The sequence below is a fragment of the Sceloporus undulatus genome, chromosome 1 (genome assembly GCF_019175285.1).
Source record: "Sceloporus undulatus isolate JIND9_A2432 ecotype Alabama chromosome 1, SceUnd_v1.1, whole genome shotgun sequence".
In the NCBI taxonomy this organism is placed as follows: Eukaryota; Metazoa; Chordata; class Lepidosauria; order Squamata; family Phrynosomatidae; genus Sceloporus; species Sceloporus undulatus.
Genome location: NC_056522.1, coordinates 61,541,859 through 61,555,461, shown reverse-complemented (window position 1 = coordinate 61,555,461; position 13,603 = coordinate 61,541,859). Strand labels below are relative to the sequence as shown.

The 13,603-nt window shown below is 37.9% G+C and overlaps 1 protein-coding gene across 4 annotated transcripts; it reads right to left on the bottom strand.

Moving 5' to 3' along the window:
• Positions 1–558: 558 nt before the first annotated feature.
• NDUFAF7 (NADH:ubiquinone oxidoreductase complex assembly factor 7) lies at positions 559–13,556 on the bottom strand. Of its 4 annotated transcripts, none has more exons than XM_042473796.1 (10): positions 13,344–13,519; positions 12,746–12,906; positions 11,922–12,002; positions 9,550–9,660; positions 8,377–8,584; positions 8,023–8,081; positions 5,106–5,219; positions 3,913–4,056; positions 2,820–2,993; positions 559–2,332 (listed from the first exon to the last, which is right to left on the bottom strand). In XM_042473796.1, the coding sequence occupies exons 1-10, from the start codon at positions 13,471–13,473 to the stop codon at positions 2,129–2,131; spliced, it is 1,386 nt and encodes a 461-aa protein (XP_042329730.1). In that variant the 5' UTR covers positions 13,474–13,519; the 3' UTR covers positions 559–2,128. The 4 variants fall into 4 exon arrangements, with proteins under 4 accessions (XP_042329730.1, XP_042329799.1, XP_042329922.1 ...); XM_042473865.1 differs by lacking the exon at positions 13,344–13,519 and adding an exon at positions 13,085–13,288; XM_042473988.1 differs by lacking the exon at positions 12,746–12,906 and having other exon boundaries at positions 13,344–13,556.
• Between the last annotated feature and the right edge of the window lie 47 nt (positions 13,557–13,603).

Sequence of the window (13,603 nt, the reverse complement as noted above, 5' to 3'; positions counted from 1 at the left end):
TTCCACCTCATGTAGACAACTCTTTTGACATCTTCTAAAATCGAGGTCCAAAGTGTGGCCCTCCAGATATTGTTAGACTTCATCTTCTAGCAATGGCAAGAAATGTTGGGAGCTGCAGTGCAAAGCCACTGGGAGGACTGCTTTCTGGATGCTGTAGAGGATGAATCCACAGTTGCATTGGCTATATCTGAGGCAGAAGTCCAAAGTTCTTTTTCATTTATGTTGAATGACTCCTCTCCCCCATTCAGTTTTTTTCTATTTTGCCTTGCAAATTTGATGAGTTTCCCTTCTAGGCTGTCCCATTTTCCTTTGAATTTGTAATCTTTTTTAATTGATTCTATTTATTAATCATTATTTAGATCTTAATCTATTAATAATTCCCTTGCTTTCTTCTTCCTGAATGTCTGAATACTCTGTTTAGCCAAGGTAGAAATGGACTTCAAAATGATTTAAAATGGAAAGAGAAGCATAGGACTTTTAAGCCCAGAAAGAAAAATAATGTGATAGGCAAAAAGCTTCATGGTGCAGCAGATGGGAAGACATGGATGATTATGATGATGATGATGATAATAATAATAAATTTTTATTTGTATACTGCTTTTCCATAGATCAAAGTGGTTTACAGACTATTAAAACCATTACAAACCATCTCATAAAAAATAGATAAAACCCAATAATACAATCATACAAATATATAAACTCTAAACACAATCCTTCAAGAGGGTAAGGCAGAGAGTTGATGGCAACAAGATGTATAGATGGATGTATTTACCACACTGCTCATAAGCCAAAGTGAGAGCATGTTTGGGGTTATTCTGAGTTTAGTGGCTGTATCAAGGGTTTATTTTGCCTCTGGTTCTATAGAGGCCATCTGTACATCAGCAGTTTGGAATTCTATTATAGAAATAAAAATTTTGATAGGCCCAAGTGGCATTTGCCTGCAAGATTCTGCAATTGGTAGGCCTCCCATGCCCACTTGCAATTACAGGCTTGGTTATGTCCTATGTAACTGAATTGTTTCTCTGTACCATTTAGAGAATGAGATGATGTGCCACCTGGTGTGGTCTGCAAATCCCCCCCCCCCCACATGACGCTACTGCTTGCTGTGAATAGTCATTCTTGGATACACAGATCAGCAAGCCACCTGACCCAGGCCAGCTGACTGAGTTTATTTCTATTCAGCCGGTTGAGCTGCAGTTTGGAAGATGACTCTATTTTCTGTTAATATTCCATGGGTGCTGTGAGCAAGCTTAGTTCTGTTTAAAGTGGTTTAGATGCAGCTGAAAAAATGCTTCTACTTTCTATTATATCCTGTGATTCTGTAAATACTATGATGTAATTGTAACAAACACAATTTAGTTTCTATTGCACCAAATCAGCAGAGGCCTAAATTTTAGAAACAAAAATATGTTTTCCCTCAGTTTGCACCAATACCATAAATACTCGTCTATAAGTTGAGGAACGTATGCCCAAAAATTGACCCTCAAATACTTTCCAGCAGATGCTTCTCATCTAAGAAAATAGTGTTATCAGAATATCATTTGTTATGTGCCTTCTTGTTTCCAATTTATAGCAACCTGGGCAAAGGCAAACCTATCACAGGGTTTTCTTGGCAAGTTTTGTTCAGAGGGAGGTTGCCTTTGCCTTCTTCTGAAATTGAGAGTGTGACTTGCCTAAAGTCATTCAGTGGGTTTCCATGGTCAAACCTTGCTCTCCAGGGTCATAGTCCAATGCTCAAACAACTACACCATCCCGTCTCTCTCACATGATAATTTAGTCGCTCAATAAATGTAAGTCCTCAACTGACTATAAAAAGTGAGATCTTTAATAAGTATGTTTACAGTTCAATAATATGTGAATCTAGAACAAGAAATCAAGATGCAGTTCTCGAACCAAAATGTGTTTTTTACCCTCCCCACAGGGGTTATGATCAATTTTTAGTTCTATCAGAACCATAATTTCCTATTCCACATGTTGCATGCTATATTGTGACTGAATTCTTCAGTTTTTCACAAAGCCTAATACATTATTTCATAGGAAGCTGGTAACATAAAACCTATAACCTGTTTCCCCAGTGGATTGTTATGGAAAGCCTACAGAAAATAATTCAAATGGGCAGAGAAGGTGCTCACTTCCATACAAGTTCACCAAAGCCAGCAACAGATGCTGAAGCTGATGGTTTCTTTACTTGGTCTGAAGAACTAAATCTGTTGTGAGGTAACATGGCAAAAAAGTTGAAACACCCCCCCATTTTATTTAGGTCCATCAGCATTTCATAACTTCGGAGTAGCTGGTTGCGATTAATTGCATCTTTAGCATTCTGCAACAGAACCTAAATGGAAAAATGAATTACTGTTAATTGCCAGTATTTTTCATCCCAGAAGTCACCAGCACCCTTTTATCCATCTCAATTTGTACATCGTGTAAAGTTTTAATATTTTATTTATATTTCATTCTGTATGCTAAATAACTGTGTAACAATTAAAATTAATAGGAGTTATGCTCCCTATCCAATGCTCCACATTCTGAACTATGCAAAAGAGAGGAGGGAGGACTGTGTTAGCCCTATCCCACCCCATCATTACTCTCCTTTTGTGGAGAGTGCCCATCTGAATTAAAAATCTTTTATTCACTGAGGTACTCCATTCAATTAAGAATACTAGAAAAACACAGTTTCAGATGATGCAGAGAGCTTCCAGAGTGTTGCTTTCCATCTGAGAGTAATAACAGGCTAAAGTACTCCCTGCTCTTCACACCTTCTACTCCAAAAAGGTTGAATAGGGCTTTTCAAACAGACTAGATACAAAGGCAGTCCCTACCTGCATTCTAATATCAATGCCCATGTTTCTCAAAAAATCCTGTTGTTTTATAGGACCCAAGGTGGTCACTCTTTCTTGTGCCATGCTTCTCAGGTAACTGAAATCAACATCAGCAGTGAGATCTGCCATTCCTGGGGATATCAATACATCATGAAGTTTATGGCCACGGAATCCCTGGAAAAGAGGGGGGGGGGGGGGAGAATTACTTCATCTGGCCATTTCAGACCTCCAGGCTGCAGATAGGAGTTTAGCAAAATGAAAAGCTACTTCTGTTACTACATAAGTTTCCTTTTTTTAAGTAAGTGGCTTGCTTGTACAGCCAGCTCTCTACATTTGTGGCTTTGATTTTGTGGCTTTGACCCCTCGTGGCGCAGTGGTTAATGCCTGTATTGTAGCCACTCACTCACAAACCGCAAGGTTGCGAGTTCAATACCAGCAAAAGGGCCGAAGCTCAACTCAGGCTTGCATCCTTCCGAGGAGGTCGCTAAAAAGAGTACCCAGATTGTTGGGGGCAATTAGCTTACACTTTGTAAACTGCTTAGGGAGTGCTTAAGTGCACTGATAAGTGGTATAGAAATGTACTTGCTATTGCTATGGCTTATTCATGGATTTGGATAATATGTTCCTTCTAGTAATCTTTAGGTCCTCCAGTGCAATTGCTGGAAGTTGACCATAAAGTTATGATGGAGGACCTAGAGATTTTTAGAGAACACACTTCTCTAGGCATCTGCAGGTTCTCCAGTGGATGATGACCACAGAGTTGAGTGGAGGAGGACCTAAAGATTCCTAGAGGGTTTTTTTCCTCAGACAAAAATAGTGTTTCCACTTTCATGGGGGTCCCACGCCCCTAACCACAGCGAATGTAGAGGGCCCACTGTATACTTCCTTATGCTGCAGTTTGGCTATTTTTCTATCACTGCCACTAATTTTAGAGGGATGCAACATTCCCCTGGATATAAATTACTGGCAAAGACTACAACCAACTTGCACTACACTTCTCAAAGGTTGATTTAATTGTCCTACTATGTGAGATTAAAAATTAGAGTCTTACCATACTCAAACTCTTCCAGAACATCTAGGTGAATCAACTTACCCTGAAAGTATCTGTTTTGGTCCCATCATGGCCATAATCTATTATGAGTGCACCTCCTCCATTCTTTTCAATATCATGGGCCAGCTTCTGGATGATGACACCAGCATCAGGACACACTTCCACATGATCTCTGGACTCTTTGTCCTAATACAGAATTCCATGGATTGAAAAATTATGTTGAGGTATAGGTGCTGAAACTGTCCACTCTCACCACCATCACCACCACCACAATATTCATACAGAATCTTATCCAAATAAGAACCTTATTCTGTTTGTGCTTTGAATGGCTTAGCTGGTGCTTCCCTCCAAGAATTTAAGGAATTGTTTCAGGTCATTTAAGAATTTTATGGAGGAATATGAGTCTTCCAATTTCCAGGATCCTTTGGAGGAAGGTATGGCAGTAAATCAGTATGACATGAAAAAAACCAACACACTGCCTCTGGGGAAAATATCTGGTTCCCACAGTAAGAGAGTAGATATTGGAAATATACTGTACAATAAAACAGTAGTACATAAGGACCCTTTGTGAAACTCAGAAAAAAAAGATGTTTGTTTTATTGTAGATAAGCATCTTGTATGCATGACGAAACAAAATAAGAATATAAACAAAACCAGCAAGCTATTGCCAAAGAATATACACACTCAGTATAATGCTGCTGTAACAAGTAAGAAGCCTATCCTGATTTTCTAATTAACTCTAAAGTTTCCATAATGATCTTATTAAAAGAAATCTGTATCTAACTATTTTTGAAACAGTAATAATGATGTCAATAAAACACATTTAAAGTATAGGTTGTATCTACCTTATCCAAAATGCCTGGGACCAGAAGTATTTTGGATTTTGAAATACCTCTATTTGCACATATATCTTGGAGACGGGACCCAAGTCTAGGCACAAAATTCATTTATGTTTCACATACATCTTACACATATAGCCTGAAGGTAATTTTACACAATATATTTTAATAATTTTGTGCATCAAAAGAATTTTTGTGAACACTGAACCATCAGTAAGCAAAGGTATCACTATCCCAGCCACCCATGAAAAAAGTTTTGTTTTTTGGAATATTTCAGATTTCAGAAATATTGGAGACTCATTGTGTGGTTAACTTAATGTGTATACCACAATGGCAATATTGGTTGGATGGAGATATTTTCTGTGCCTGAAAATGCAACTATATAATCAAACTTACATGTATGAAGGCTTCTGCAGCTGGAGTAGCAGATGGTGCAAGGACAAACTGCAGCTTGTCAGGAGCTTCTGGATCAATGTCAATCAACAACTCCCGCCACCCCTTTTCTGTTTTCTATTAATTTAAAATAAAATTTTAATTATAATTTTATTTCACAATATTGAAATATAGTCAGATAGAATTTATGTCTTGAAAATATATGCCTAAAAAAACAAACCAAAACAAAACAAAAAAAAACCCAAAACAGTAGGTGTAGTTAATCTGGCTCTACTGTTCAAGTCTCAGCTCTCCCAGATCCAATAAGAGAACAGATGATCTTGAAGCTTCCTAATATTAAATTTTCCATCTTTAACCCTCCAACAACAGGTAAGGTAAACTGTACCCAGGGAGCACTAAACAATAAAGCAAAATTATGTGTCAGTCTTCTACAACTACATGTTCCAGTTACTGATGTGTGAATTGCTAAATTTTGTTGCTGGGCTTTCCCACTAATAATCAGTTTATTCTTACAGATTTCAGGGCTAACTCTATTTAACCCTAATGGAACAAATGAAAAACTGAATATGAAGGCAAGATGCCAGATGTCTGAGTAACCCCACAAAAATTCAGTTAAAATTTTTTGGTTACTCTTTGTTTATAGATGCTTAGCACAGAATCTATTCTTTAAGGAAAAATGCTAATTTTTCTTAATCTTGATACCACTAATAACAGGGATACTCCAAAAATCTGACTTATTTAAATACATATTTCCCAGTCAGCAATTTAGCAAAACTATTGTCTTTTTATTATAGCTACCATTCTGTGGAATGCTTACCACTGTTTGGGGGTCAATGAATCCAAGCTGGTCTGTAAATGTTTGCAAGTAACCTGAATGCTCATCAGGTAGCCAGAACCAATTACAATTCGTAATTAATAGAACTTTATATGATTTATTTTTATCTGTTCACAGAAAATGTTCTTCAGAAAGTGCTTCCCCCAGGCATTCTTACAAGCAGCCAGGCTCAACAGCTCAAAAGCTAACCCAGATGTTGGCTTAAAAATTAATCCTGTATTTACATGGTTCTGAAATCAGTATATGACTAGTTACAGAATTAGCAAAAATAAAAAACTGACTCTGGTTGAACCATTTTAGCAAAAATTGACCACAATTTCTCTCAATTTCTTGCCCACAAATCCATAAATGTCAACAGGAGCATTCTTAATTTTGAAGATTTGTGTCAAAGAAAGGGAAGACAATGACTCTCCTTTGTTCAATGAATAAAGATGCAACATTCTCAGATTAAAATTCCAAGACAGAAACCAGTCTCTTACTAAAACTTAAGGTGGTGGCATGGCCAATTTTGATTATAGGATCTTTTTATACATACTTTCAAATGCAAGATCAAGTGGGCAATTACATTTTTTTCTAATGAAGTTGATATTGACTGTCTTGATTTCCATAGTGTTTCAAAGCTATACAAACCCTGATGGAGAGAAAATTCCAAAATACACTTCTTGCTAGGAGAAACTGGTCAAGTAAATCTAGTAATATAGCCAATTTGCTTGGAATGTTAAAAAAGCAGCCTCTGAGCTGCTAGGGCCAGCCATTCATAGAATCATAGAGTTGGAAGAGACCGCAAGGGCCATCCAGTCCAACCCCCTGCCATGCAGGAAATCCAGATCAAAGCATCGCCGACAGATGGCCATCCAGCCTCCGTTTGAAGACCTCCAAGGAGGGAGACTCCACTACACTCCAAGGGAGTTTGTTCCACTGTCGAACAGCCCTTACTGTCAGGAAATTCCTCCTAATGTTGAGGTGGAATCTCTTTTCCTGCATTCCTGACATGAGGAAACGGGGTAGGTGTCAATGATGGTGGGCAACTGGAACACTGCACCAATGATTTTATCTGACCTATACTTGTAGTGATGTAATGTGGTGGCTTTAACAGTCTATTCAAACATTACAATTGCAAGGTCTGTGAGATTATGTATTGCTTGCAATACACACTGCAGATATATGACTTGTTATGGTACTCTAATTATTACAATTACAGGTAGTGTCTCCCTTATTTTAAATGCTTGGGATAGGAAGTCTTTTGGATAGTTTTGAATTTTGGAATATTTGCCAGCTGCCCACTTCTGCCTTATTAATGAATGACCAGGAATGCTGCTACCATAGGTGGCTCAAAGGCTGACGTGGATGGCTGGAGGGCATCCCGGAGAACACCTGTACAGTAATCAGGTCCCTTATATAAAATAAAATGGTTTGCAGGCTGCAGAGCTACAGAGAGACATATTTCAAAAGTCTGCTTTTTAAAAAAATGCATGAAAAATAGAGCGAACTTTCTGATTACTGGGCAGCAGGTGATAGGATCCAGGAAGAGAGGCCTTGGCAGCACTAGCAGCCTGAACACTGATAGGCAGTCCAAAATCCATTAAGTTGCTTTCTCCAACTGCATCTCTTAACAGTGTCACATCTCTTGTGTCTCTACAGCCTGCAAAAACTGCACCATTTTATTTTATATAAGGGAACTAATTACTGTACAGGTGATCTCTGGTGTGATTTATATGTATGTATATTGTTTTACTAGAAAAGGGAAGTTGTTAATGAAGGCACATTTCTTTACAAATTGCAAATTGTGCCATATCCCCTACTTCTCTCAGGTATTTTTTTAAAATAAATAACATGGGTTCACGGGTTCAAAACAGGGCTGATGCAGTCTTTTTTTTTTTAAATCAACAGATTAAAAATTCCCTAAGCATATTATATATCATATTTCATTAACTGTAATTTGTTTGGTATTTCTTTTACCAACTTATTAATCACTGAAGTCTAAATTCTATTACATGTCTTTCTCTTTGCTGAGTTTACTTAGTTGTTCTCTTTCTGTATCACATGCTCCTTACGAAAAAGCCACATGACATCTTGGGATCATACCTGGAATTTATGTATAGGCAGAGCATCAAGAAATTCATGAGCTAAATAAAAATTGAAGCCTAGAAAGAAAAATAAAGTGACAGTTAAATTCCAGTAATTAAAAGAAAAACTGCACCCACTTTTATAGCATCTTGGATTTTCATACAGGAGACTCTATTGTCTTAATTTAAGACTGTTGCATGAATGATCTCTTTGAGTTATCAAAACTCATTAAAAACCTTAGTCAGAATCAAATCTACACTTAAGCTACACATGCAACCTTCTACCAACATTTTCAAAATTGTTCTTAACCATAAGAAAAGAGTTAACGGTTATTAAACATATTTTAAAAGCATTAAACCAGCAAAGTCTTACCTACAGGCACATCATTCAAGTCTCTGTACCAGAAAATTGGCAGCCCACTCTTAGTAACCCCTTGCATATAAGCGAGGCAGCTCTCTTGTAATTCTGTCTTCTCTCCTGTTAAAACTGAGGCTTGAATTTCACTTAATTTGGGACTGATCTCCACCAGATGAACAGAAATGTCACATTTACTAAGTAAAGAACTCAGCTGATTAAAAACCTTCATAAACAGAAGACAATATTGTCAGAGATAAAGTAATGTGCAGTAATCGTATAGGTTTTTTTCTGATTAGTGCTTAGAAGTAACTATCTGTATATAGTAGTGGTAATTATTTGTACCAACTTTTATAACATTATTTGCATTATTTTTGCAAAGCAATGAGGCTGAAATTTTAAAGTGCTTAGGGTAAGTTGCATGTCAAGTACCGTATATACCTGACTATAAGTCAACCTCATGTATAAGTCGAGGGCAAGTTTTGGAGTCAAAATTGTGGAATTTGATATGACTCATGAATAAGTCAAGGATAAAATTTAAAGGCACGCAACACAGGATGTAAAGGACAAAGTTTACTGTCTTCATACAGAAATGTCCTATTCAGATCCTTCTAATGCCAATTCCTCTTGGCACTCTTTTGAGGGGAAGCACCAGAGAGGTGCCACCACTGCCATTTTCCTACCAAAGCATTCAAAAAGGCCAGAAGCAGCATTATGGTGGAAAGAGTAGAGGGGGTTGGTGCTTCTTTTGGATGCTCGCAGGATGAACTAAGCTTTTACCTTTTGCCACTCTACTCAGAGAAAGAGAAGAATTAAAACACACTACTTACATTGTTTCATGAATAAGTCGACCCAGCTTTTTGGGGTCAAATTTTTGACAAAAATTTCTAGACTTATACATGAGTATATACAGTACTTTGGAAGTAGGACAAAAATGAACACATTACACCAAAATAGCAGGGATTACACTTCTTTTGCAGGCTGATAACCATGAACTGCAAGAATCAATGAGATGCAGGAATAATTTCTAAAAATCTGAAAGATTACAAATTGCATTTTTCATCTAGTGCAGAACAGTTGGTGGAAGATACAGAATCCTAGGAATCCAGTTTACATTATTAAAAAGTATATACAATAAAAAGCAAGTTGTTTGGCTACACTGTTGTGCAAAAAAGGATTGTCTTTACTCACTCGTAAAATATCACTAGTAAGACTCCCTCTACCTGGGCCCAGTTCCACCAGCTGAAATTTATTTGGCTTTCCATTGGCCATCCATTCACTGACAAACCAAATACCTATTAGCTGCAGAAAATGAGAAAGATACAAGGCAATTTGTCCCTATATCACACTGTACGTATACACTGATAGGTCAGGTCTATTCTATCACAGAATTTTTAAAAACAAAAACATATATAACAGTAAAAAGGCCACAGTTTTTCACATGGCTAAACTGCTTAAATACAGTTGGCCCTCCACATTTGTGGCTTCAACTTTTGCAAATTTGATTAATATGTTCTCTCTAGGAATCTCTGGGTCCTCCAGTGCAACTCTGCCAGAAGTTGAGCATAGAGTTGAGCTGGAGAACTTAGAAGTTCCTAGAGAAAACACTTCTCTAGGCATTTGTAGGTCCTCCAGCATGATTGTGTGATCAAGTTCTGGCAGATGTTGACCAGAGTTGCACTGGAGGACTTGGAGATTCCTAGAGAGGTAGTCTCTTAGGTTAAAAAAAATGTGTTTTTTTTATTTGCAGTTTTCTCACATTGACGAGGGTCCTTCACCCCAAAGCCCAGCAAATGTGGAGGGGCCACTGTACTGCTTAACTGTGTGCAGCACTGCAGTCAATGTTTTCACGCATTTTGAGATTAAGGATTTAGAAAACTTCTCTTATCTTCAGAGTCACACTCTGGCTAATCAGCACTGTTTGGGGGCAGGAAGTTCTGATTCTTCTATGCTTTCTATATGAAAAGAATTAACAGAGGAAGAAGACTGTTTTCCTAAACAACTTGCGATTTAGGTGTTAACACTTACTTTTGATCTGATATGCTTAGGCTCACCCTGTAGATAATCTAGTAAGTATTATGCTTTCGGACCAATATAATTAGGCTCACACACTATAGATTATATTTTCTAACATCATTAACCATTACACTAGGTTTGCTTGAGCACTATTTGTCTAGAAGGTTTATCTTTTCCAAAAATTATTTTATTAATATTTTATTAAAAGTCTACATATGCTAAAATTAAAGTAGAGCATACTAAAACTAAAATATAATTCAACCTAATAGAAACTAAAAACACAAAAACAGCAACAACAAAAAGCTACTAAACTACTACATAATCTAACAAAGAATGACTTTCAATTATCTTTTCTGTACAACATTTTCCAAAATCCTACCACTCTCCGTAAAACATTGTTACACTTCATCCATCAGTTTAACTCATGCTACTTTTCAAAACTAATGGTAATATTATCACCATCATTATTTCTCAAAATGTTAATCAAGGGTTTCCAATCCTTTAAAAAATTACTAATGATTTTTCTCTAATCAAAATAGACAATGTAAATCAATTCCTCTTCATTCTTCTTTAACAGGCAGTTTATGCTACTCTTCCATTTCTAAGCATATAACATTCTTGCTGCTGTGGTCATATACTGAAGAATTATTCCATTACTCTTTTCTACTTGATCATCCATCAGTCCCAAAATAAAAAGTTCAGGGTTTAACATTATATTGCTCTTTAAAATTCTCTAAACCAATATGTATATTTGCACACAGAAAAGTTTAGGTTTTTTACAAGTCCACCACATATGATAAAATGTCCTGTCTCTTTTTTTACATTTCCAGCATATATTTGAAACTCCTGGATAATTATTTTTATCACTGATGAAAACATAATCTACTAAGAACCACGATCCCATTTTTAATCCTGAAAGAAATACTTGATTTCTTATGTACTTGTTGTTGCTTTATTTTGCAAATTGCACAGTACTACACAAGAGAGTGACAGCAATTCAAGAACAGGAATCTGTATTAAAGTATCATTACAGAAATAGTCTACTACCAAGTTGTTTCATGATTTTATACAGTAATTCAAACAGTGTCTTTTCTATGACAGTAAAAACATCACATCTCAAATTCATACAGTAGACAGGATCAGTCTTAACACATAACTGATATGATCTAGCGAAGTATTAGAATGTATAAGCCTGATCAGAGGAAAATCTGATCGAATTTTCTAGTGCAATCAAATGTTAGTAAATAAAATAAGTAGTGAACACTTCTTTAAAAATGCCAAGGCAGAAAACAGTAGTTAAGATTTCTTATAGTTGGCAATACAGAGAACACTAGATGCAAAAATGTGAGAAAAGGCAAATTTTTGACTGCAAACCGAAGAGACATTTGGAAATGACTTTAATTCTTAAAAACAAACACCACCCTCCCTTATTTTTTTTTAAAAATAGGATCCAAAACAGTAACGCTTCCTGATCATATCTCAGTGGGACCTACAAGATAAAATGCTTGAAACAGAGACTAGCACAACGCATCCTCTATTGTACATACCTCTCCAAAGATCTGACTGATTTCAGGTGAAGTAATAAAGTCTCCCCTTTCTCCTAGCATGTCACGCTGCATGTAATAGCCCTATAGGAAACAAACAAGATGATTAGTGCATGCCCTCCTTATATTTCACTTATATTCCTAGTCCTTGCTTATCTTCACTTACTTATCCACTTGATTCCTGTAAAAATACAGACAAAAATCTACAGCGCTATATAAATAAGTAAATAAATAAATAAAAATACAGACAAAAAATGGATACAAATGAAACCTGCCGTGAATGGCGTACATTCTACAAAATAGATCAATAGATCGTGATACAAGACAGAATTAGATAAAATAAGGAGGCAACAGACTGAGAGCATCAGAGATCACATAAAGTCTTGATGCTAAGTGGGAAATTCTCCTGGCTGATGTTATTGTCACCAGAAAGATAATATTCTTAATTACGTTTTTTTAAATAAATACATTTTAGTGGTTCAAATGGAGATCTGGTTCAGATGCTGTGATGGGAATCCATGAACTGTCTGTCGGTGGAGCTGGCATAGCTGAGCTTCTGCTGAATCTCTGGGTGAGAGGCTGCGCTGACAGGATCCTCCATTTGGCTGAAAGCACTGGAGACAGAGCTGACACTTGTCTTTTTAATGCATTGGGTCTTAGATCCTTTACCAAACCAGATTCCAAGAAGGCTAAAACGTACTTTACCTGTGCCTTCATCCAGATTCATTACAGATTCAAAGCTTTGCATGAGAGAAATATAAACGGATGCTGGATCCTAAGGGATTGCCACTTGTCTGGAATAAACCTCGCTGCATCGCTGTCCATACCTTCGCAGGGTTAGTTAAGGCCTCGCGCATGTATTCAGCCACCGTAATGGGGCCAGTTGACTTTATCTTCATGGCAAGGTGTCTCAGCATCGGAGTCATGGAGCTGTTTTCTGCCGCTTCTCCTGAACTGGAGCGCTGGCCTCTCAAGGCCCTGGAGCCACCTGAGAGAAAACATGAGTGTCTCTGAGAAAAGGCTCCTGGTTGTTTGTTTTCAAGATCCATTAAAGAGCTGGCTGCTGGCTTTTGGGGCTGGCTTTAGCCATTGTAAGCTGGTTGTTTTATACTAACACTGGAAACTCTCTTAAGTATGTTTAGCTGTTATCCCAGAAGCAAGCTTACTATAGGAGACAGCCATGGCCCTCCAGGTGTTTTGGACAACCATTGCCCACGGCGGCTGAGGCTTCTGGGAGCTGAAGTCCCAAAACCTGGAGGACCATAGTTTGGACATGGCTGGTATAGGACCTCTTAGCAAGCAGACGTACAAGGCTCTGCGCAAGGTCCTCCCCAGCAGAGGAGGTGGCGCCGACCCATTGGCCGGACAGAGCCAGCCCCGAAGAGGAGGAAGGGAGCCTAGTAGGCCGCAAGCCTCGGTCCTTACTTGGGAGGAAGGCTTGGTAGGCCCCGCCGAAGCACTTTGGCCGTGGCTGCAGGCCGACCTCGTTGCCATGGAGACGGAGGAAGCAGCCCTTGGCAACCAGAAGGCCTCGCCTCGCGCGCGGGAGCAGCATGCCTGCACCTGGATGCACTCCGCGGCCACCTTGCCTTCTCTGGTCCTGGCAGCTGTGTAGAGCACCGTCCTCTATTAAATCCGCCCAACGGGCCTAATTTCTTTTTAATACTATATTAGTAAGCCTTGTC

Coding starts and splice junctions, on each gene's coding strand:
- NDUFAF7 (XM_042473796.1), bottom strand. CDS start 13,473: ATGCTGCTCCCGCGCGCGAGGCGAGGCCTTCTGGTTGCCAAGGGCTGC. Junction 5,220..8,022: donor TGCCTATACATAAATTCCAG/GTATGATCCCAA, acceptor TTAAATTAATAG/AAAACAGAAAAGGGGTGGCG. Junction 2,333..2,819: donor GCATTGATATTAGAATGCAG/GTAGGGACTGCC, acceptor TTTTCCATTTAG/GTTCTGTTGCAGAATGCTAA.